The sequence below is a fragment of the Hyla sarda genome, chromosome 7 (genome assembly GCF_029499605.1).
Source record: "Hyla sarda isolate aHylSar1 chromosome 7, aHylSar1.hap1, whole genome shotgun sequence".
Taxonomy (NCBI): domain Eukaryota; kingdom Metazoa; phylum Chordata; class Amphibia; order Anura; family Hylidae; genus Hyla; species Hyla sarda.
Window position 1 is genome coordinate 10,689,295 of NC_079195.1, and position 25,969 is coordinate 10,715,263.

A 25,969-nucleotide genomic window follows, 5' to 3' on the forward strand; every position below is an offset into this window, starting at 1 on the left:
GTGGAGGATATATCAGGAGGTCAGTATATAGAATGTAGTGTGGAGGATATATCAGGAGATCAGTATATAGTATATAATGTGGAGGATATATCAGGAGGTCAGTATATAGAATGTAGTGTGGAGGATATATCAGGATATCAGTATATAGAATGTAGTGTGGAGGATATATCAGGAGATCAGTATATAGAATGTAGTGTGGAGGATATATCAGGAGGTGAGTATATAGAATGTAGTGTGGAGGATATATCAGGAGATCAGTATATAGAATGTAGTGTGGGGGATATATCAGGAGGTCAGTATATAGAATGTAGTGTGGAGGATATATCAGGATATCAGTATATAGAATGTAGTGTGGAGGATATATCAGGAGATCAGTATATAGAATGTAGTGTGGAGGATATATCAGGAGATCAGTATATAGAATGTAGTGTGGAGGATATATCAGGAGGTCAGTATATAGAATGTAGTGTGGAGGATATATCAGGAGGTCAGTATATAGAATGTAGTGTGGAGGATATATCAGGAGGTCAGTATATAGAATGTAGTGTGGAGGATATATCAGGAGGGCAGTATATAGTATATAATGTGGAGGATATTTCAGGAGGTCAGTATATAGAATGTAATGTGGAGGATATATCAGGAGGTCAGTATATAGAATGTAGTGTGGAGGATATATCAGGAGGTCAGTATATAGAATGTAGTGTGGAGGATATATCAGGAGGTCAGTATATAGAATGTAGTGTGGGGGATATATCAGGAGGTCAGTATATAGAATGTAGTATGGAGGATATATCAGGAGGAGAGTATATAGAATGTAGTGTGGAGGATATATCAGGAGGTCAGTATATAGAATGTAGTGTGGAAGACATATCAGGAGGTCAGTATATAGAATGTAGTGTGGAGAATATATCAGGAGGTCAGTATATAGTATATAATGTGGAGGATATATCAGGAGGTCAGTATATAGGATGTAGTGTGGAGGATATATCAGGAGATCAGTATATAGAATGTAGTATGGAGGATATATCAGGAGGGTCAGTATATAGAATGTAGTGTGGAGGATATATAAGGAGGTCAGTATATAGAATGTAGTGTGGAGGATATATCAGGAGGACAGTATATAGAATGTAGTGTGGAGGATATATCAGGAGGACAGTATATAGAATGTAGTGTGGGGGATATATCAGGAGATCAGTATATAGAATGTAGTGTGGAGGATATATCAGGAGGTCAGTATATAGAATGTAGTGTGGGGGATATATCAGGAGGTCAGTATATAGAATGTAGTGTGGAGGATATATCAGGAGGTCAGTATATAGAATGTAGTGTGGAGGATATATCAGGAGGTCAGTATATAGAATGTAGTGTGGGGGATATATCAGGAGGTCAGTATATAGAATGTAGTGTGGAGGATATATCAGGAGGACAGTATATAGAATGTAGTGTGGAGGATATATCAGGAGATCAGTATATAGAATGTAGTGTGGAGGATATATCAGGAGGTCAGTATATAGAATGTAGTGTGGAGGATATATCAGGAGGGTCAGTATATAGAATGTAGTGTGGAGGATATATTAGGAGGGTCAGTATATAGAGGGTAGTGTGGGGGATATATCAGGAGGGTCAGTATATAGAATGTAGTGTGGAGGATATATCAGGAGGTCAGTATATAGAATGTAGTGTGGAGGATATATCAGGAGGGTCAGTATATAGAATGTAGTGTGGAGGATATATCAGGAGGGTCAGTATATAGAATGTAGTGTGGAGGATATATCAGGAGATCAGTATATAGAATGTAGTGTGGAGGATATATCAGGAGGTCAGTATATAGAATGTAGTGTGGGGGATATATCAGGATGTCAGTATATAGAATGTAGTGTGGAGGATATATCAGGAGGTCAGTATATAGAATGTAGTGTGGGGGATATATCAGGAGATGAGTATATAGAATGTAGTATGGAGGATATATCAGGAGGGTCAGTATATAGAATGTAGTGTGGAGGATATATCAGGAGGTCAGTATATAGAATGTAGTGTGGAGGATATATCAGGAGATCAGTATATAGAATGTAGTGTGGAGGATATATCAGGAGATCAGTATATAGAATGTAGTGTGGAGGATATATCAGGAGATCAGTATATAGAATGTAGTGTGGAGGATATATCAGGAGGTCAGTATATAGAATGTAGTGTGGAGGATATATCAGGAGGACAGTATATAGAATGTAGTGTGGAGGATATATCAGGAGGTCAGTATATAGGATGTTGTATGGAGGATATATCAGGAGGTCAGTATATAGAATGTAGTGTGGAGGATATATCAGGAGATCAGTATATAGAATGTAGTGTGGAGGATATATCAGGAGGTCAGTATATAGAATGTAGTGTGGAGGATATATCAGGAGGTCAGTATATAGAATGTAGTGTGGAGGATATATCAGGAGATCAGTATATAGAATGTAGTGTGGAGGATATATCAGGAGGTCAGTATATAGAATGTAGTGTGGGGGATATATCAGAAGGTCAGTATATAGAATGTAGTGTGGAGGATATATCAGGAGATCAGTATATAGAATGTAGTGTGGAGGATATATCAGGAGGTCAGTATATAGAATGTAGTGTGGAGGATATATCAGGAGGACAGTATATAGAATGTAGTGTGGAGGATATATCAGGAGGTCAGTATATAGTATATAATGTTGAGGATATATCAGGAGATCAGTATATAGAATGTAGTGTGGAGGATATATCAGGAGATCAGTATATAGAGTGTAGTGTGGAGGATATATCAGGAGGTCAGTATATAGAATGTAGTGTGGAGGATATATCAGGAGGACAGTATATAGAATGTAGTGTGGAGGATATATCAGGAGGTCAGTATATAGTATATAATGTTGAGGATATATCAGGAGATCAGTATATAGAATGTAGTGTGGAGGATATATCAGGAGGTCAGTATATAGAATGTAGTATGGAGGATATATCAGGAGATCAGTATATAGAATGTAGTATGGAGGATATATCAGGAGATCAGTATATAGAATGTAGTGTGGAGGATATATCAGGAGATCAGTATATAGAATGTAGTGTGGAGGATATATCAGGAGATCAGTATATAGAATGTAGTGTGGAGGATATATCAGGAGGTCAGTATATAGAATGTAGTGTGGAGGATATATCAGGAGGTCAGTATATAGAATGTAGTGTGGAGGATATATCAGGAGGAGAGTATATAGAATGTAGTGTTGAGGATATATCTGGAGATCAGTATATAGAATGTAGTGTGGAGGATATATCAGGAGGAGAGTATATAGAATGTAGTGTGGAGGATATATAAGGAGGTCAGTATATAGTATATAATGTGGAGGATATATCAGGAGGTCAGTATATAGAATGTAGTGTGGAGGATATATCAGGAGGTCAGTATATAGAATGTAGTGTGGGGGATATATCAGGAGGTCAGTATATAGAATGTAGTGTGGAGGATATATCAGGAGGTCAGTATATAGAATGTAGTGTGGAGGATATATCAGGAGGTCAGTATATAGAATGTAATATGGAGGATATATCAGGAGATCAGTATATAGAATGTAGTGTGGAGGATATATCAGGAGATCAGTATATAGAATGTAGTGTGGAGGATATATCAGGAGATCAGTATATAGGATGTAGTGTGGAGGATATATCAGGAGATCAGTATATAGAATGTAGTGTGGAGGATATATCAGGAGGACAGTATATAGAATGTAGTGTGGAGGATATATCAGGAGGTCAGTATATAGGATGTTGTATGGAGGATATATCAGGAGGTCAGTATATAGAATGTAGTGTGGAGGATATATCAGGAGGTCAGTATATAGAATGTAGTGTGGAGGATATATCAGGAGGTCAGTATATAGAATGTAGTGTGGAGGATATATCAGGAGATCAGTATATAGAATGTAGTGTGGAGGATATATCAGGAGATCAGTATATAGAATGTAGTGTGGAGGATATATCAGGAGGTCAGTATATAGAATGTAGTGTGGAGGATATATCAGGAGGTCAGTATATAGAATGTAGTGTGGAGGATATATCAGGAGGTCAGTATATAGAATGTAGTGTGGAGGATATATCAGGAGGTCAGTATATAGAATGTAGTGTGGAGGATATATCAGGAGATCAGTATATAGAATGTAGTGTGGAGGATATATCAGGAGGTCAGTATATAGAATGTAGTGTGGAGGATATATCAGGAGGTCAGTATATAGAATGTAGTGTGGAGGATATATCAGGAGGTCAGTATATAGAATGTAGTGTGGAGGATATATCAGGAGATCAGTATATAGAATGTAGTGTGGAGGATATATCAGGAGGTCAGTATATAGAATGTAGTGTGGAGGATATATCAGGAGGTCAGTATATAGAATGTAGTGTGGAGGATATATCAGGAGATCAGTATATAGAATGTAGTGTGGAGGATATATCAGGAGATCAGTATATAGAATGTAGTGTGGAGGATATGTAAGGAGGTCAGTATATAGAATGTAGTGTGGAGGATATATCAGGAGAATGAGTATATAGAATGTAGTGTGGAGGATATATCAGGAGGTCAGTATATAGAATGTAGTGTGGAGGATATATCAGGAGGGTCAGTATATAGAATGTAGTGTGGAGGATATATCAGGGGGTCAGTATATAGAATGTAGTGTGGAGGATATATCAGGAGATCAGTATATAGAATGTAGTGTGGAGGATATATCAGGTGGTCAGTATATAGAATGTAGTGTGGAGGATATATAAGGAGGTCAGTATATAGTATATAATGTGGAGGATATATAAGGAGGTCAGTATATAGTATATAATGTGGAGGATATATAAGGAGGTCAGTATATAGTATATAATGTGGAGGATATATAAGGAGGTCAGTATATAGTATATAATGTGGAGGATATATCAGGAGGTCAGTATATAGTATATAATGTGGAGGATATATCAGGAGGTCAGTATATAGTATATAATGTGGAGGATATATCAGGAGGTCAGTATATAGAATGTAGTGTGGAGGATATATCAGGAGGTCAGTATATAGTATATAATGTGGAGGATATATAAGGAGGTCAGTATATAGTATATAATGTGGAGGATATATAAGGAGGTCAGTATATAGTATATTATGTGGAGGATATATAAGGAGGTCAGTATATAGTATATAATGTGGAGGATATATCAGGAGGTCAGTATATAGTATATAATGTGGAGGATATATCAGGAGATCAGTATATAAGATGTAGTGTGGAGGATATATCAGGAGGTCAGTATATAGTATATAATGTGGAGGAAACCTTGTCTCATTGCGGTTGATCCCACTGCATCAGACAACATTGCCGGCCCAAATAACATCCTCTCTGGTGTAAAACCTGGAGAATAGAACAGTTAATACATAAAATGACATCACCCAATCACAACTCTCCTCTGTGTCAGACACCAGAATCGCTGATCTCTTATATATACACCTAAAAAGAGGAACCATCACCCTCCACCTCCTCAAAATCTACTTAACAACAAATCCTAAAAAGGCCAAGTGGGCAGAAATAAAGCTCTGTAGTGGAGAGTATCGGAGCGGAGGGGCACATGAGAGGGGGAGACTGGGCTGGACAGCTAAAGAAGGGGATGGTCACATGAGGGGAGGAGCTAGGAGTGGGTTTAAGAGGGAGGGGGCAGGGTAATGGGGGGGGGGGGGGTCAGTCTGCATGAGGCCAGAGAAGTTGGCTGGAGGTGTAAATCCCCTTGCTGGCCGGTCCTGCTGGGTCGTCAGCGGAGCGGAATACCAGGGTCAGCGGATGGTGCTCCCACCTGCCGGCCAGCCTGAGTCCTATTCTGCTCCAGGCGCCTCAGGCAGCCCGGGTGGGGGAGGGTCCAGGGGCGTCTGCTGTGTTGGATTCTGGGGGTCGGAGTACAACTGCAGTGGCCCCCATTCAACATGTGGAGCTTGTGAATATGGCCCGCCCCGTGCATGAGGCCTCCGGAGAGGGGCAGGCTCGGCGGAATGCAGCACCTCGTGCCTGAGCTGTGCCCGCTCCTGTGCCGGTGGTCAGTGGGCAGAGTTCAACTAGCCTGGTGATTACAAAGGCTGAGGAGCAGAGTGGAGGGGTCCCTGGTTGATGTGTGGGGTGCTTCCAGTGGGGGGTCCGGCCGGGGTGGGGCCTGTGGTGCGGTGGCTGGGGCGCCGGCGGTGGTGCATGTGTCTGGGAGTATTGCGGGGCCTGCTGGGGTGGGTGCTGTGGCTGGGGTGCCGGCATCCCAGAGTGTTTCAGTGCCTGGGGCGGATGTGCGCTTGGCGGATTCTGCACGGGGGGAGGTGTATGTATGCTTCGAGGGCCATTTAGGGGATGCATTTGAAGGTGGATGTGCGTGAGAAAATTTGGAAGAGGGAGTATATGGAGATTTTTTCTCTGTTTCTACTTAAATTTTTTTTACCTGGATAGGGTGAAGCCAGATGAGGGTAAGAAGGAGGAGGAGGAGCGTCAGAGGTATTGTTTGATACTGCAGACCTTCTCCAATTGGCTGCAAGCTTTTGCAATTCTGGCTAGTGTGATGGGGGAGAAGAATCCGGAGCATTGTTTCGGTCTCTTCTGTTGCTCGGACTCGGTGGGGGAGGATTATTGTGTATACAGGGGCAATGCATGGCTCCAGCACAATGAGCACTTTTGGCAGCGCATGGCAGTTCGCCCGTCCTTGTGATGGGATCATAAGGACATCATCTTGTGGATGCAGATGATGGTGGCTCCTCGAGGGGGGGGTGGTCGGCAGTCCTTTCGGGAGGGAGCTGATGGCTCCGGTTCGGGGCAGTCGCTGACTTCAGGAAAGGGGGTTTGCTGGCAATTCAATGACGGCAGCTGCAAGTTTGGGGCGGATTGACGATTCAATCATGAGTGCTTCAGTAGCAGGGTCGCCCAAAGGTTGTCTCGGTGTTTCCAGAAAGGGAAGTAAAAGAGTGGGGGTGCTGACCAAAAGGGGGGCTTTGCCGGTGATGGTAGAAAGGATAGTTCCTTTCTTCGACCGGTACCAAAATAAAGCGGCTGCTCGGCTGTTGTGTGATGGGTTTTCGCTATCTGGTGTCAGCCTTGGTGCAGCCAGGGTTGGTGGAGGAGAAGCTGCTTAAGTAGGTGGCTTCGAGTAGGATGGCGGGGCCGTTTTCTTCCCCGCCTTTGCCGGAGTTGCATTTTTCACCTTTGGGTTTGGTTCCCAAGAAAGAGCCCAACAAGTTTTGACTTATTCACCACCTTTCGCATCATGCGGGGGAGTTGGTGAATGATGGTATTGACCCTGCGTTGTGTGCGGTGTCATATACCTCGTTTGATGGCGCTGCTTTGGTATGGGTGCGCCAGTATGGGTCCGGGGCTCTTCTTGCTAAGACAGATGTAGAGGCGGCTTTCCATTCATTGCCGGTCCATCCGGATAGTTTTTCATTGCTGGGGTGTTGTTGTGAGGGGCCGTATTTTGTTGATCTTTGTTTACTTATGGGTTGTTCCATTTCATGCGCGTATTTTGAGCAGATAAGCAGGTTTTTGGAGTGGGTGGAGCATTAGGATTCGCAGGTTTCTTCGCTTTTGCATTGTTTCGACGATCCTTTGTTTTGGGCACAGCAGGGTCTCGGCTTTGTGCTGTGCTGTTATGTATATATACTGACAGTATATAGAATGTAGTGTGCAGGATATATCAGGAGGTCAGTATATAGAATGTAGTGTGGAGGATATATCAGGAGGACAGTATATAGAATGTAGTGTGGAGGATATATCAGGAGGTCAGTATATAGAATGTAGTGTGGAGGATATATCAGGAGGTCAGTATATAGAATGTAGTGTGGAGGATATATCAGGAGGTCAGTATATAGAATGTATTGTGGAGGATATATCAGGAGATCAGTATATAGAATGTAGTGTGGAGGATATATCAGGAGGACAGTATATAGAATGTAGTGTGGAGGATATATCAGGAGGTCAGTATATAGAATGTAGTGTGGAGGATATATCAGGAGGTCAGTATATAGAATGTAGTGTGGAGGATATATCAGGAGATCAGTATACAGAATGTAGTGTGGAGGATATATCAGGAGGACAGTATATAGAATGTAGTGTGGAGGATATATATCAGGAGGTCAGTATATAGAATGTAGTGTGGAGGATATATCAGGAGGTCAGTATATAGAATGTAGTGTGGAGGATATATCAGGAGGACAGTATATAGAATGTAGTGTGGAGGATATATATCAGGAGATGAGTATATAGAATGTAGTGTGGAGGATATATCAGGAGGTCAGTATATAGAATGTAGTGTGGAGGATATATCAGGAGATCAGTACATAGAATGTAGTGTGGAGGATATATCAGGAGATCAGTATATAGAATGTAGTGTGGAGGATATATCAGGAGGGTCAGTATATAGAATGTAGTGTGGAGGATATATCAGGAGGTCAGTATATAGAATGTAGTGTGGAGGATATATCAGGAGATCAGTATATAGAATGTAGTGTGGGGGATATATCAGGAGGTCAGTATATAGAATGTAGTGTGGGGGATATATCAGGAGGTCAGTATATAGAATGTAGTGTGGAGGATATATCAGGGGGTCAGTATATAGAATGTAGTGTGGAGGATATATCAGGAGGTCAGTATATAGAATGTAATGTGGAGGATATATCAGGAGGTCAGTATATAGAATGTAGTGTGGGGGATATATCAGGAGGTCAGTATATAGAATGTAGTGTGGAGGATATATCAGGAGGTCAGTATATAGAATGTAGTGTGGAGGATATATCAGGAGGGTCAGTATATAGAATGTAGTGTGGGGGATATATCAGGAGGTCAGTATATAGAATGTAGTGTGGAGGATATATCAGGAGGTCAGTATATAGAATGTAGTGTGGAGGATATATCAGGAGGTCAGTATATAGAATGTAGTGTGGGGGAGATATTAGGAGGTCAGTATATAGAATGTAGTGTGGAGGATATATCAGGAGGTCAGTATATAGAATGTAGTGTGGAGGATATATCAGGAGGTCAGTATATAGAATGTAGTGTGGAGGATATATCAGGAGGTCAGTATATAGAATGTAGTGTGGAGGATATATCAGGAGGTCAGTATATAGAATGTAGTGTGGAGGATATATCAGGAGGTCAGTATATAGTATGTAGTGTGGAGGATATATCAGGAGGTCAGTATATAGAATGTAGTGTGGGGGATATATCAGGAGGGTCAGTATATAGAATGTAGTGTGGGGGATATATCAGGAGGTCAGTATATAGAATGTAGTGTGGAGGATATATCAGGAGGGTCAGTATATAGAATGTAGTGTGGGGGATATATCAGGAGATCAGTATATAGAATGTAGTGTGGAGGATATATCAGGAGGTCAGTATATAGAATGTAGTGTGGAGGATATATCAGGAGGTCAGTATATAGAATGTAGTGTGGAGGATATCTCAGGAGGTCAGTATATAGAATGTAGTGTGGAGGATATATCAGGAGGTCAGTATATAGAATGTAGTGTGGAGGATATCTCAGGAGGTCAGTATATAGAATGTAGTGTGGAGGATATATCAGGAGGTCAGTATATAGAATGTAGTGTGGAGGATATATCAGGAGGGTCAGTATATATAATGTAGTGTGGAGGATATATCAGGAGGTCAGTATATAGAATGTAGTGTGGAGGATATATCAGGAGGTCAGTATATAGAATGTAGTGTGGAAGATATATCAGGAGGGTCAGTATATAGGATGTAGTGTGGAGGATATATCAGGAGGTCAGTATATAGACTGTAGTGTGGAGGATATATCAGGAAATCAGTATATAGAATGTAGTATGGAGGATATATCAGGAGGTCAGTATATAGAATGTAGTGTGGGGGATATATCAGGAGGGTCAGTATATAGGATGTAGTTGTCACGATGCCGGCTGGCAGGTAGTGGATCCTCTGTGCCAGAGAGGGATTGGCGTGGACCGTGCTAGTGGACCGGTTCTAAGCCACTACTGGTTTTCACCAGAGCCCGCCGCAAAGCGGGATGGTCTTGCTGCGGCGGTAGTGACCAGGTCGTATCCACTAGCAACGGCTCACCTCTCTGGCTGCTGAAGATAGGCGCGGTACAAGGGAGTAGGCAGAAGCAAGGTCGGACGTAGCAGAAGGTCGGGGCAGGCAGCAAGGATCGTAGTCAGGGGCAACGGCAGAAGGTCTGGAAACACAGGCAAGGAACACACAAGGAACGCTTTCACTGGCACTAAGGCAACAAGATCCGGCAAGGGAGTGCAAGGGAAGTGAGGTAATATAGGGAAGTGCACAGGTGATTACCCTAATTGGAACCACTGCGCCAATCAGCGGCGCAGTGGCCCTTTAAATCGCAGAGACCCGGCGCGCGCGCGCCCTAGGGAGCGGGGCCGCGCGCGCCGGGACAGAACAGACGGGGAGCGAGTCAGGTAGGGGAGCCGGGGTGCGCATCGCGAGCGGGCGCTACGCGCATCGCGAATCGCATCCCGGCTGGCAGCGGGATCGCAGCGCCCCGGGTCAGAGGACGTGACCGGAGCGCTGCAGCGGAGAGAGAGAAGCGAGCGCTCCGGGGAGGAGCGGGGACCCGGAGCGCTCGGCGTAACAGTACCCCCCCCCCTTGGGTCTCCCCCTCTTCTTAGAGCCTGAGAACCTGAGGAGCAGACTTTTGTCTAGGATGTTGTCCTCAGGTTCCCAGGATCTCTCTTCAGGACCACAACCCTCCCAGTCCACTAAAAAAAAATTTTTTCCTCTGACCTTTTTGGCAGCTAAGATTTCCTTGACCGAGAAGACGTCCGAGGAGCCGGAAACAGGAGTGGGAGGAACAGATTTGGGAGAAAAACGGTTGAGGATGAGTGGTTTGAGAAGAGAGACGTGAAAGGCATTAGGGATACGAAGAGAAGGAGGAAGAAGAAGTTTATAAGAGACAGGATTAATTTGACACAAAATTTTGAAAGGACCAAGATAGCGTGGTCCCAACTTGTAGCTAGGGACACGGAAGCGGACATATTTAGCGGAGAGCCATACCTTGTCTCCAGGGGAAAAAACGGGGGGAGCTCTTCTTTTCTTATCCGCGAACCTCTTCATGCGTGAAGAAGCCTGTAAGAGAGAATTTTGGGTCTCTCTCCATATAATGGAAAGGTCACGAGAAATTTCATCCACAGCGGGCAGACCAGAGGGCAAGGGGGTAGGGAGGGGGGGAAGAGGGTGACGGCCGTACACCACGAAAAATGGGGATTTGGAGGAAGATTCAGAGACCCTGAAGTTATACGAGAATTCGGCCCATGGAAGGAGATCTGCCCAGTCATCCTGGCGGGAGGAAACAAAATGTCGCAAATAATCACCCAAGATCTGGTTAATTCTTTCTACTTGTCCATTGGACTGGGGATGATATGCAGAGGAAAAATTTAATTTAATCTTGAGTTGTTTACAGAGAGCCCTCCAGAATTTAGACACGAATTGGACACCTCTATCCGAGACAATCTGCGTAGGCAACCCGTGAAGACGAAAAATGTGTACAAAAAATTGTTTAGCCAACTGAGGCGCAGAAGGAAGACCAGGAAGAGGGATGAAATGTGCCATTTTGGAGAATCGATCAACGACCACCCAAATAACAGTGTTGCCACGGGAAGGGGGTAAATCAGTAATAAAATCCATACCAATCAGAGACCAAGGCTGTTCGGGGACAGGCAGAGGATGAAGAAAACCAGCGGGCTTCTGGCGAGGAGTCTTATCCCGGGCACAGATAGTGCAGGCTCGCACAAAGTCCCCAACATCCGTCTCCAGAGTCGGCCACCAATAGAAGCGGGAGATGAGTTGCACAGATTTCTTGATGCCCGCATGACCTGCGAGATGGGAGGAGTGACCCCATTTGAGGATTCCGAGGCGTTGGCGTGGAGAAACAAAGGTCTTTCCTGGAGGAGTCTGCCTGATGGAGGCAGGAGAAGTGGAGATCAGGCAGTCAGGTGGAATGATGTGTTGCGGAGGGAGATCAACTTCTGAGGCATCCGAGGAACGAGAGAGAGCATCGGCCCTAATGTTCTTATCGGCAGGACGAAAGTGAATCTCAAAATTAAATCGGGCAAAGAACAGAGACCACCGGGCCTGGCGAGGATTCAGCCGTTGGGCAGACTGGAGGTAGGAGAGGTTCTTGTGGTCGGTGTAGATAATAACAGGAAATCTTGATCCCTCCAGCAGATGCCTCCATTCCTCAAGTGCTAATTTAATGGCTAGAAGCTCTCGATCCCCGATGGAGTAGTTCCTCTCCGCTGGAGAGAAGGTCCTAGAGAAAAAACCACAAGTGACAGCATGCCCGGAAGAATTTTTTTGTAGAAGAACAGCTCCAGCTCCCACTGAGGAGGCATCAACCTCCAATAGGAAGGGTTTGGAAGGGTCAGGTCTGGAGAGCACGGGAGCCGAAGAAAAGGCAGACTTGAGTCGTTTAAAGGCGTCTTCTGCTTGAGGAGGCCAGGACTTGGGATCAGCATTTTTTTTTGGTTAAAGCCACGATAGGAGCCACAATGGTAGAAAAATGTGGAATAAATTGCCTGTAATAATTGGCGAACCCCAAAAAGCGTTGGATAGCACGGAGTCCGGAGGGGCGTGGCCAATCTAAGACGGCAGAGAGTTTGTCTGGATCCATCTGTAGTCCCTGGCCAGAGACCAAATATCCTAGAAAAGGAAGAGATTGGCATTCAAACAGACATTTCTCAATTTTGGCATAGAGTTGGTTGTCACGAAGTCTCTGAAGAACCATACGGACATGCTGGCGGTGTTCTTCTAGATTGGCAGAAAAAATTAGGATATCGTCCAGAAATACAACAACACAGGAGTATAACAGATCACGAAAAATTTCATTGACAAAGTCTTGGAAGACGGCAGGGGCATTGCACAGTCCAAAGGGCATGACCAGATACTCAAAGTGTCCATCTCTGGTGTTAAATGCCGTTTTCCACTCGTCCCCCTCTCTGATGCGGATGAGGTTATAGGCGCCTCTTAAGTCCAATTTAGTGAAGATGTGGGCACCTTGGAGGCGATCAAAGAGTTCAGAGATGAGGGGTAAGGGGTAGCGGTTCTTAACCGTGATTTTATTAAGACCGCGGTAGTCAATGCAAGGACGTAGGGAGCCATCTTTTTTGGACACAAAGAAAAATCCGGCTCCGGCAGGAGAGGAGGATTTACGGATAAAGCCCTTTTTTAGATTCTCCTGGACGTATTCGGACATGGCAAGAGTCTCTGGGGCAGAGAGAGGATAAATTCTGCCCCGGGGTGGAGTAGTGCCCGGGAGGAGGTCGATAGGGCAATCATAAGGCCTGTGAGGAGGTAGAGTCTCAGCTTGTCTTTTGCAGAAAACATCCGCGAAGTCCATATAGGCCTTAGGGAGACCGGTTACTGGAGGAACCACAGACTTACGGCAAGGGTTACTGGGAACCGGTTTTAGACAGTTCTTGGAACAAGAGGACCCCCAACTCTTGATCTCCCCAGTGGACCAATCCAGGGTTGGGGAATGAAGTTGAAGCCAGGGAAGTCCAAGGAGAATTTCCGAGGTGCAATTGGGGAGGACCAAAAGTTCAATCCTCTCATGATGAGATCCGATGCTCATAAGAAGGGGCTCCGTGCGGAAACGTATGGTACAGTCCAATCTTTCATTATTTACACAATTGATGTAGAGGGGTCTGGCGAGACTGGTCACCGGGATGTTGAACCTGTTGACGAGAGAGGCCAAAATAAAATTTCCTGCAGATCCAGAGTCCAAGAAGGCCACTGTAGAGAAGGAGAAGGCAGAGGCAGACATCCGCACCGGCACAGTAAGACGTGGAGAAGCAGAGTAGACATCAAGGACTGTCTCGCCTTTGTGCGGAGTCAGCGTACGTCTTTCCAGGCGGGGAGGACGGATAGGACAATCCCTCAGGAAGTGTTCGGTACTAGCACAGTACAGGCAGAGGTTCTCCATACGGCGTCGTGTCCTCTCTTGAGGTGTCAGGCGAGACCGGTCGACCTGCATAGCCTCCACGGCGGGAGGCACAGGAACAGATTGCAGGGGACCAGAGGAGAGAGGAGCCGAGGAGACGAAACGCCTCGTGCGAACAGAGTCCATATCTTGGCGGAGTTCCTGACGCCTTTCAGAAAAACGCATGTCAATGCGAGTGGCTAGGTGAATAAGTTCATGTAGATTAGCAGGAATTTCTCGTGCGGCCAGAACATCTTTAATGTTGCTGGATAGGCCTTTTTTGAAGGTCGCGCAGAGGGCCTCATTATTCCAGGACAATTCTGAAGCAAGTGTACGGAATTGTACGGCATACTCGCCAACGGAAGAATTACCCTGGACCAGGTTCAACAGGGCAGTCTCAGCAGAAGAGGCTCGGGCAGGTTCCTCAAAGACACTTCGGATTTCCGAGAAGAAGGAGTGTACAGAGGCAGTGACGGGGTCATTGCGGTCCCAGAGCGGTGTGGCCCATGACAGGGCTTTTCCGGACAGAAGACTGACTACGAAAGCCACCTTAGACCTTTCAGTGGGAAACAGGTCCGACATCATCTCCAGATGCAGGGAACATTGGGAAAGAAAGCCACGGCAAAACTTAGAGTCCCCATCAAATTTATCCGGCAAGGATAAGCGTATCCCAGGAGCGGCCACTCGCTGCGGAGGAGGTGCAGGAGCTGGCGGAGGAGATGACTGCTGAAGCTGTGGTAGTAACTGTTGTAGCATAACGGTCAGTTGAGACAGCTGTTGGCCTTGTTGCGCTATCTGTTGTGACTGCTGGGCGACCACCGTGGTGAGGTCAGCGACAACTGGCAGAGGAACTTCAGCGGGATCCATGGCCGGATCTACTGTCACGATGCCGGCTGGCAGGTAGTGGATCCTCTGTGCCAGAGAGGGATTGGCGTGGACCGTGCTAGTGGACCGGTTCTAAGCCACTACTGGTTTTCACCAGAGCCCGCCGCAAAGCGGGATGGTCTTGCTGCGGCGGTAGTGACCAGGTCGTATCCACTAGCAACGGCTCACCTCTCTGGCTGCTGAAGATAGGCGCGGTACAAGGGAGTAGGCAGAAGCAAGGTCGGACGTAGCAGAAGGTCGGGGCAGGCAGCAAGGATCGTAGTCAGGGGCAACGGCAGAAGGTCTGGAAACACAGGCAAGGAACACACAAGGAACGCTTTCACTGGCACTAAGGCAACAAGATCCGGCAAGGGAGTGCAAGGGAAGTGAGGTAATATAGGGAAGTGCACAGGTGATTACCCTAATTGGAACCACTGCGCCAATCAGCGGCGCAGTGGCCCTTTAAATCGCAGAGACCCGGCGCGCGCGCGCCCTAGGGAGCGGGGCCGCGCGCGCCGGGACAGAACAGACGGGGAGCGAGTCAGGTAGGGGAGCCGGGGTGCGCATCGCGAGCGGGCGCTACCCGCATCGCGAATCGCATCCCGGCTGGCAGCGGGATCGCAGCGCCCCGGGTCAGAGGACGTGACCGGAGCGCTGCAGCGGAGAGAGAGAAGCGAGCGCTCCGGGGAGGAGCGGGGACCCGGAGCGCTCGGCGTAACAGTAGTGTGGAGGATATATCAGGAGATCAGTATATAGAATGTAGTGTGGAGGATATATAAGGAGATCAGTATATAGAATGTAGTGTGGAGGATATATCAGGAGATCAGTATATAGTATGTAGTGTGGAGGATATATCAGGAGGTCAGTATATAGAATGTAGTGTGGAGGATATATAAGGAGATCAGTATATAGAATGTAGTGTGGAGGATATATCAGGAGGTCAGTATATAGAATGTAGTGTGGAGGATATATCAGGAGATCAGTATATAGAATGTAGTGTGGAGGATATATAAGGAGATCAGTATATAGAATGTAGTGTGGAGGATATATCAGGAGGTCAGTATATAGAATGTAGTGTGGAGGATATATCAGGAGGGTCAGTATATAGAATGTAGTGTGGGGGATATATCAGGAGATCAGTATATAGAATGTAGTGTGGAGGATATATCAGGAGGTCAGTATATGGAATGTAGTGTGGAGGATATATCAGGAGGACAGTATATAGAATGTAGTGTGGAGGATATATCAGGAGGTCAGTATATAGAATGTAGTGTGAAGGATATATCAGGAGGTCAGTATATAGAATGTAGTGTGGAGGATATATCAGGAGATCAGTATATAGAATGTAGTGTGGAGGATATATCAGGAGGTCAGTATATAGAATGTAGTGTGGAGGATATATCAGGAGGTCAGTATATAGAATGTAGTGTGGAGGATATATCAGGAGGTCAGTATATAGAATGTAGTGTGGAGGATATATCAGGAGGACAGTATATAGAATGTAGTGTGGAGGATATATCAGGAGGTCAGTATATAGAATGTAGTGTGGAGGATATATCAGGAGGTCAGTATATAGTATGTAGTGTGGAGGATATATCAGGAGGGTCAGTATATAGAATGTAGTGTGGAGGATATATCAGGAGATCAGTATATAGAATGTAGTGTGGAGGATATATCAGGAGGTCATTATATAGAATGTAGTGTGGAGGATATATCAGGAGATGAGTATATAGGATGTAGTGTGGAGGATATATCAGGAGATCAGTATATAGAATGTAGTGTGGAGGATGTATCAGGAGGTCATTATATAGAATGTAGTGTGGAGGATATATCAGGAGATCAGTATATAGAATGTAGTGTGGAGGATATATCAGGAGGTCAGTATATAGAATGTAGTGTGGAGGATATATCAGGAGGTCAGTATATAGAATGTAGTGTGGAGGATATATCAGGAGGTCAGTATATAGGATGTAGTGTGGAGGATATATCAGGAGATCAGTATATAGAATGTAGTGTGGGGGATATATCAGGAGGTCAGTATATAGAATGTAGTGTGGAGGATATATCAGGAGGTCAGTATACAGAATGTAGTGTGGGGGATATATCAGGAGGTCAGTATATAGAATGTAGTGTGGAGGATATATCAGGAGGTCAGTATATAGAATGTAGTGTGGAGGATATATCAGGAGGTCAGTATATAGAATGTAGTGTGGGGGATATATCAGGAGATGAGTATATAGAATGTAGTGTGGAGGATATATCAGGAGATGAGTATATAGAATGTAGTGTGGAGGATATATCAGGAGGTCAGTATATAGAATGTAGTGTGGGGGATATATCAGGAGATGAGTATATAGAATGTAGTGTGGAGGATATATCAGGAGGTCAGTATATAGAATGTAGTATGGAGGATATATCAGGAGGTCAGTATATAGAATGTAGTGTGGAGGATATATCAGGAGGTCAGTATATAGAATGTAGTGTGGAGGATATATCAGGAGGTCAGTATATAGAATGTAGTGTGGAGGATATATCAGGAGATCAGTATATAGAATGTAGTGTGGAGGATATATCAGGAGGTCAGTATATAGAATGTAGTGTGGGGGATACATCAGGAGATCAGTATATAGAATGTAGTGTGGGGATATATCAGGAGGTGAGTATATAAAATGTAGTGTGGAGGATATATCAGGAGGTCAGTATATAGAATGTAGTGTGGGGGATATATCAGGAGGTCAGTATATAGAATGTATTGTGGAGGATATATCAGGAGGACAGTATATAGAATGTAGTGTGGAGGATATATCAGGAGGACAGTATATAGGATGTAGTGTGGAGGATATATCAGGAGGTCAGTATATATAATGTAGTGTGGGGGATATATCAGGAGATCAGTATATAGAATGTAGTGTGGAGGATATATCAGGAGATGAGTATATAGAATGTATTGTGGAGGATATATCAGGAGGACAGTATATAGAATGTAGTGTGGAGGATATATCTGGAGGTCAGTATATAGAATGTAGTGTGGAGGATATATCAGGAGGTCAGTATATATAATGTAGTGTGGAGGATATATCAGGAGGTCAGTATATAGAATGTAGTGTGGGGGATATATCAGGAGGTCAGTATATAGAATGTAATGTGGGGGATATATCAGGAGATCAGTATATAGAATGTAGTGTGGGGGATATATCAGGAGATCAGTATATAGAATGTAGTGTGGAGGATATATCAGGAGGGCAGTATATAGAATGTAGTGTGGAGGATATATCAGGAGGGCAGTATATAGAATGTAGTGTGGAGGATATATCAGGAGGTCAGTATATAGAATGTAGTGTGGGGGATATATCAGGAGGTCAGTATATAGAATGTAGTGTGGAGGATATATCAGGAGGACAGTATATAGAATGTAGTGTGGAGGATATATCAGGAGATCAGTATATAGAATGTAGTGTGGAGGATATATCAGGAGGTCAGTATATAGAATGTAGTATGGAGGATATATCAGGAGGTCAGTATATAGAATGTAGTGTGGAGGATATATCAGGAGGTCAGTATATAGAATGTAGTGTGGAGTATATATCAGGAGGTCAGTATATAGAATGTAGTGTGGAGGATATATCAGGAGGTCAGTATATAGAATGTAATGTGGGGGATATATCAGGGGGTCAGTATATAGAATGTAGTGTGGGGGATATATCAGGAGGTCAGTATATAGAATGTAGTGTGGGGGATATATCAGGGGGTCAGTATATAGAATGTAGTGTGGAGGATATATCAGGAGGTCAGTATATAGAATGTAGTGTGGAGGATATATCAGGAGGTCAGTATATAGAATGTAGTGTGGAGGATATCTCAGGAGATGAGTATATAGAATGTAGTGTGGAGGATATATCAGGAGGTCAGTATATAGACTGTAGTGTGGAGGATATATCAGGAGGTCAGTATATAGAATGTAGTGTGGAGGATATATCAGGAGGTCAGTATATAGAATGTAGTGTGGGGGATATATCAGGAGGTCAGTATATAGAATGTAGTGTGGAGGATATATCAGGAGGTCAGTATATAGACTGTAGTGTGGAGGATATATCAGGAGATCAGTATATAGAATGTAGTATGGAGGATATATCAGGGGGTCAGTATATAGAATGTAGTGTGGGGAATATATCAGGAGGTCAGTATATAGAATGTAGTATGGAGGATATATCAGGAGGTCAGTATATAGAATGTAGTGGGGGATATATCAGGGGGTCAGTATATAGAATGTAGTGTGGGGGATATATCAGGGGGTCAGTATATAGAATGTAATGTGGAGGATATATCAGGAGGTCAGTATATAGAATGTAGTGTGGAGGATATATCAGGAGGTCAGTATATAGAATGTAGTGTGGAGGATATATCAGGAGGGTCAGTATATAGAATGTAGTGTGGAGGATATATCAGAAGATCAGTATATAGAATGTAGTGTGGAGGATATATCAGGAGATCAGTATATAGAATGTAGTGTGGAGGATATATCAGGAGGTCAGTATATAGTATGTAGTGTGGAGGATATATCAGGAGGTCAGTATATAGAATGTAGTGTGGAGGATATATCAAGAGGTCAGTATATAGAATGTAGTGTGGAGGATATATCAGGAGGTCAGTATATAGAATGTAATGTGGGGGATATATCAGGGGGTCAGTATATAGAATGTAATGTGGAGGATATATCAGGAGGTCAGTATATAGAATGTAGTGTGGAGGATATATCAGGAGGTCAGTATATAGAATGTAGTGTGGAGGATATATCAGGAGGATCAGTATATAGAATGTAGTGTGGGGAATATATCAGGAGGTCAGTATATAGAATGTAGTGTGGGGAATATATCAGGAGGATCAGTATATAGAATGTAGTGTGGAGGATATATCAGGAGATCAGTATATAGAATGTAGTGTGGAGGATATATCAGGAGATCAGTATATAGAATGTAGTGTGGGGGATATATCAGGAGGTCAGTATATAGTATGTAGTGTGGAGGATATATCAGGAGGTCAGTATATAGAATGTAGTGTGGAGGATATATCAGGAGGTCAGTATATAGAATGTAGTGTGGAGGATATATCAGGAGGTCAGTATATAGAATGTAGTGTGGAGGATATATCAGGAGGGCAGTATATAGAATGTAGTGTGGAGGATATATCAGGAGGTCAGTATATAGAATGTAGTGTGGAGGATATATCAGGAGGTCAGTATATAGAATGTAGTGTGGAGGATATATCAGGAGGTCAGTATATAGAATGTAGTGTGGAGGATATATCAGGAGATGAGTATATAGAATGTAGTGTGGAGGATATATCAGGAGGTCAGTATATAGAATGTAGTGTGGAGGATATATACGGAGGTCAGTATATAGAATGTAGTGTGGAGGATATATCAGAAGGTCAGTATATAGAATGTAGTGTGGAGGATATATCAGGAGATGAGTATATAGAATGTAGTGTGGAGGATATATCAGGAGATCAGTATATAGAATGTAGTGTGGAGGATATATCAGGAGGTCAGTATACAGAATGTAGTGTGGGGGATATATCAGGAGGTCAGTATATAGAATGTAGTGTGGAGGATATATCAGGAGGTCAGTATATAGAATGTAGTGTGGAGGATATATCAGGAGGTCAGTATATAGAATGTAGTGTGGAGGATATATCAGGAGGACAGTATATAGAATGTAGTGTGGAGGATATATCAGGAGATCAGTATATAGAATGTAGTGTGGAGGATATATCAGGAGATGAGTATATAGAATGTAGTGTGGAGGATATATCAGGAGATGAGTATATAGAATGTAGTGTGGAGGATATATCAGGAGGTCAGTATATAGAATGTAGTGTGGGGGATATATCAGGAGATGAGTATATAGAATGTAGTGTGGAGGATATATCAGGAGGTCAGTATATAGAATGTAGTATGGAGGATATATCAGGAGGTCAGTATATAGAATGTAGTGTGGAGGATATATCAGGAGGTCAGTATATAGAATGTAGTGTGGAGGATATATCAGGAGGTCAGTATATAGAATGTAGTGTGGAGGATATATCAGGAGATCAGTATATAGAATGTAGTGTGGGGGATACATCAGGAGATCAGTATATAGAATGTAGTGTGGGGATATATCAGGAAGTGAGTATATAAAATGTAGTGTGGAGGATATATCAGGAGGTCAGTATATAGAATGTAGTGTGGGGGATATATCAGGAGGTCAGTATATAGAATGTATTGTGGAGGATATATCAGGAGGACAGTATATAGAATGTAGTGTGGAGGATATATCAGGAGGACAGTATATAGGATGTAGTGTGGAGGATATATCAGGAGGTCAGTATATATAATGTAGTGTGGGGGATATATCAGGAGATCAGTATATAGAATGTAGTGTGGAGGATATATCTGGAGGTCAGTATATAGAATGTAGTGTGGAGGATATATCAGGAGGTCAGTATATATAATGTAGTGTGGAGGATATATCAGGAGGTCAGTATATAGAATGTAGTGTGGGGGATATATCAGGAGGTCAGTATATAGAATGTAATGTGGGGGATATATCAGGGGGTCAGTATATAGAATGTAGTGTGGAGGATATATCAGGAGGTCAGTATATAGAATGTAGTATGGAGGATATATCAGGAGGTCAGTATATAGAATGTAGTGTGGAGGATATATCAGGAGGTCAGTATATAGAATGTAGTGTGGAGTATATATCAGGAGGTCAGTATATAGAATGTAGTGTGGAGGATATATCAGGAGGTCAGTATATAGAATGTAATGTGGGGGATATATCAGGGGGTCAGTATATAGAATGTAGTGTGGGGGATATATCAGGAGGTCAGTATATAGAATGTAGTGTGGGGGATATATCAGGGGGTCAGTATATAGAATGTAGTGTGGAGGATATATCAGGAGGTCAGTATATAGAATGTAGTGTGGAGGATATATCAGGAGGTCAGTATATAGAATGTAGTGTGGAGGATATCTCAGGAGATGAGTATATAGAATGTAGTGTGGAGGATATATCAGGAGGTCAGTATATAGACTGTAGTGTGGAGGATATATCAGGAGGTCAGTATATAGAATGTAGTGTGGAGGATATATCAGGAGGTCAGTATATAGAATGTAGTGTGGGGGATATATCAGGAGGTCAGTATATAGAATGTAGTGTGGAGGATATATCAGGAGGTCAGTATATAGACTGTAGTGTGGAGGATATATCAGGAGATCAGTATATAGAATGTAGTATGGAGGATATATCAGGGGGTCAGTATATAGAATGTAGTGTGGGGAATATATCAGGAGGTCAGTATATAGAATGTAGTGTGGGGGATATATCAGGAGTTCAGTATATAGAATGTAGTGTGGAGGATATATCAGGAGGTCAGTATATAGACTGTAGTGTGGAGGATATATCAGGAGATCAGTATATAGAATGTAGTATGGAGGATATATCAGGGGGTCAGTATATAGAATGTAGTGGGGGATATATCAGGGGGTCAGTATATAGAATGTAGTGTGGGGGATATATCAGGGGGTCAGTATATAGAATGTAATGTGGAGGATATATCAGGAGGTCAGTATATAGAATGTAGTGTGGAGGATATATCAGGAGGTCAGTATATAGAATGTAGTGTGGAGGATATATCAGAAGATCAGTATATAGAATGTAGTGTGGAGGATATATCAGGAGATCAGTATATAGAATGTAGTGTGGAGGATATATCAGGAGGTCAGTATATAGTATGTAGTGTGGAGGATATATCAGGAGGTCAGTATATAGAATGTAGTGTGGAGGATATATCAAGAGGTCAGTATATAGAATGTAGTGTGGAGGATATATCAGGAGGTCAGTATATAGAATGTAATGTGGGGGATATATCAGGGGGTCAGTATATAGAATGTAATGTGGAGGATATATCAGGAGGTCAGTATATAGAATGTAGTGTGGAGGATATATCAGGAGGTCAGTATATAGAATGTAGTGTGGAGGATATATCAGGAGGATCAGTATATAGAATGTAGTGTGGGGAATATATCAGGAGGTCAGTATATAGAATGTAGTGTGGAGGATATATCAGGAGATCAGTATATAGAATGTAGTGTGGGGGATATATCAGGAGGTCAGTATATAGTATGTAGTGTGGAGGATATATCAGGAGGTCAGTATATAGAATGTAGTGTGGAGGATATATCAGGAGGTCAGTATATAGAATGTAGTGTGGAGGATATATCAGGAGGTCAGTATATAGAATGTAGTGTGGAGGATATATCAGGAGGGCAGTATATAGAATGTAGTGTGGAGGATATATCAGGAGGTCAGTATATAGAATGTAGTGTGGAGGATATATCAGGAGGTCAGTATATAGAATGTAGTGTGGAGGATATATCAGGAGATGAGTATATAGAATGTAGTGTGGAGGATATATCAGGAGGTCAGTATATAGAATGTAGTGTGGAGGATATATACGGAGGTCAGTATATAGAATGTAGTGTGGAGGATATATCAGAAGGTCAGTATATAGAATGTAGTGTGGAGGATATATCAGGAGATGAGTATATAGAATGTAGTGTGGAGGATATATCAGGAGATCAGTATATAGAATGTAGTGTGGAGGATATATCAGGAGGTCAGTATATAGAATGTAGTGTGGAGGATATATCAGGAGGTCAGTATATAGAATGTAGTGTGGAGGATATATCAGGAGATCAGTATATAGAATGTAGTGTGGAGGATATATCAGGAGGATCAGTATATAGAATGTAGTGTGGAGGATATATCAGGAGGATCAGTATATAGAATGTAGTGTGGAGGATATATCAGGAGGGTCAGTATATAGAATGTAGTGTGGAGGATATATCAGGAGATCAGTATATAGAATGTAGTGTGGAGGATATATCAGGAGATCAGTATATAGAATGTAGTGTGGAGGATATATCAGGAGGGTCAGTATATAGAATGTAGTGTGGAGGATATATCAGGAGGTCAGTATATAGAATGTAGTGTGGAGGATATATCAGGGGGTCAGTATATAGAATGTAGTGTGGAGGATATCTCAGGAGATCAGTATATAGAATGTAGTGTGGAGGATATATCAGGAGGGTCAGTATATAGAATGTAGTGTGGAGGATATATCAGGAGATCAGTATATAGAATGTAGTGTGGAGGATATATCAGGAGATCAGTATATAGAATGTAGTGTGGAGGATATATCAGGAGGGTCAGTATATAGAATGTAGTGTGGAGGATATATCAGGAGGTCAGTATATAGAATGTAGTGTGGAGGATATATCAGGGGGTCAGTATATAGAATGTAGTGTGGAGGATATCTCAGGAGATCAGTATATAGAATGTAGTGTGGAGGATATATCAGGAGATCAGTATATAGAATGTAGTGTGGAGGATATATCAGGAGGTCAGTATATAGAATGTAGTGTGGAGGATATATCAGGAGGTCAGTATATAGAATGTAGTGTGGAGGATATATCAGGAGGTCAGTATATAGAATGTAGTGTGGAGGATATATCAGGAGATCAGTATATAGAATGTAGTGTGGAGGATATATCAGGAGGTCAGTATATAGAATGTAATGTGGAGGATATATCAGGAGATCAGTATATAGAATGTAGTGTGGAGGATATATCAGGAGGTCAGTATATGGAATGTAGTGTGGGGATATATCAGGAGATCAGTATATAGTATGTAGTGTGGAGGATATATCAGGAGGTCAGTATATGGAATGTAGTGTGGAGGATATATCAGGAGGTCAGTATATAGAATGTAGTGTGGAGGATATATCAGGAGATCAGTATATAGAATGTAGTGTGGAGGATATATCAGAAGGTCAGTATATAGAATGTAGTGTGGAGGATATATCAGGAGGTCAGTATATAGAATGTAGTGTGGAGGATATATCAGGAGATGAGTATATAGAATGTAGTGTGGAGGATATATCAGGAGGTCAGTATATAGAATGTAGTGTGGAGAATATATCAGGAGTGTCAGTATATAGAATGTAGTGTGGAGGATATATCAGGAGATCAGTATATAGGATGTAGTGTGGAGGATATATCAGGAGATCAGTATATAGAATGTAGTGTGGAGGATATATCAGGGGGTCAGTATATAGAATGTAGTGTGGGGGATATATCAGAAGGTCAGTATATAGAATGTAGTGTGGGGGATATATCAGGAGATCAGTATATAGAATGTAGTGTGGAGGATATATCAGGAGGACAGTATATAGAATGTAGTGTGGAGGATATATCAGGAGGTCAGTATATAGAATGTAGTGTGGAGGATATATCAGGAGGTCAGTATATAGAATGTAGTGTGGGGGATATATCAGGAGGGTCAGTATATAGAAAGTAGTGTGGGGGATATATCAGGAGGTCAGTATATAGAATGTAGTGTGGAGGATATATCAGGAGAGCAGTATATAGAATGTAGTGTGGAGGATATATCAGGAGGTCAGTATATAGAATGTAGTGTGGGGGATATATCAGGAGGTCAGTATATAGAATGTAGTGTGGGGACATATCAGGAGATCAGTATATAGAATGTAGTGTGGAGGATATATCAGGAGATCAGTATATAGAATGTAGTGTGGAGGATATATCAGGAGATCAGTATATAGAATGTAGTGTGGAGGATATATCAGGGGGTCAGTATATAGAATGTAGTGTGGAGGATATATCAGGAGATCAGTATATAGAATGTAGTGTGGAGGATATATCAGGAGGTCAGTATATAGAATGTAGTGTGGAGGATATATCAGGAGGTCAGTATATAGAATGTAGTGTGGAGGATATATCAGGAGATCAGTATATAGAATGTAGTGTGGAGGATATATCAGGAGGTCAGTATATAGAATGTAGTGTGGAGGATATATCAGGAGGTCAGTATATAGAATGTAGTGTGGAGGATATATCAGGAGGTCAGTATATAGAATGTAGTGTGGAGGATATATCAGGAGATCAGTATATAGAATGTAGTGTGGAGGATATATCAGGAGATCAGTATATAGAATGTAGTGTGGAGGATATATCAGGAGATCAGTATATTAGAATGTAGTGTGGAGGATATATCAGGAGGTCAGTATA

General features: G+C 42.8%; 1 protein-coding gene across 7 annotated transcripts in view; it reads right to left on the reverse strand.

The window, feature by feature from the left end:
- The window catches only part of LOC130281634 (alpha-2-macroglobulin-like protein 1), a 371,222-nt gene that overhangs the window by 118,916 nt on the left and 226,337 nt on the right, over window positions 1-25,969 (reverse strand). For 3 of the 7 annotated variants that reach the window (XM_056529065.1, XM_056529064.1, XM_056529068.1), the window contains exon 19: window positions 5,325-5,399. The exons of the other annotated variants lie outside the window; for them this stretch is intronic. In XM_056529065.1, coding sequence (XP_056385040.1) covers window positions 5,325-5,399 — 75 coding nt within the window. The remainder of the gene's footprint in view (window positions 1-5,324; window positions 5,400-25,969) is intronic. 7 annotated transcript variants of the gene reach the window in all.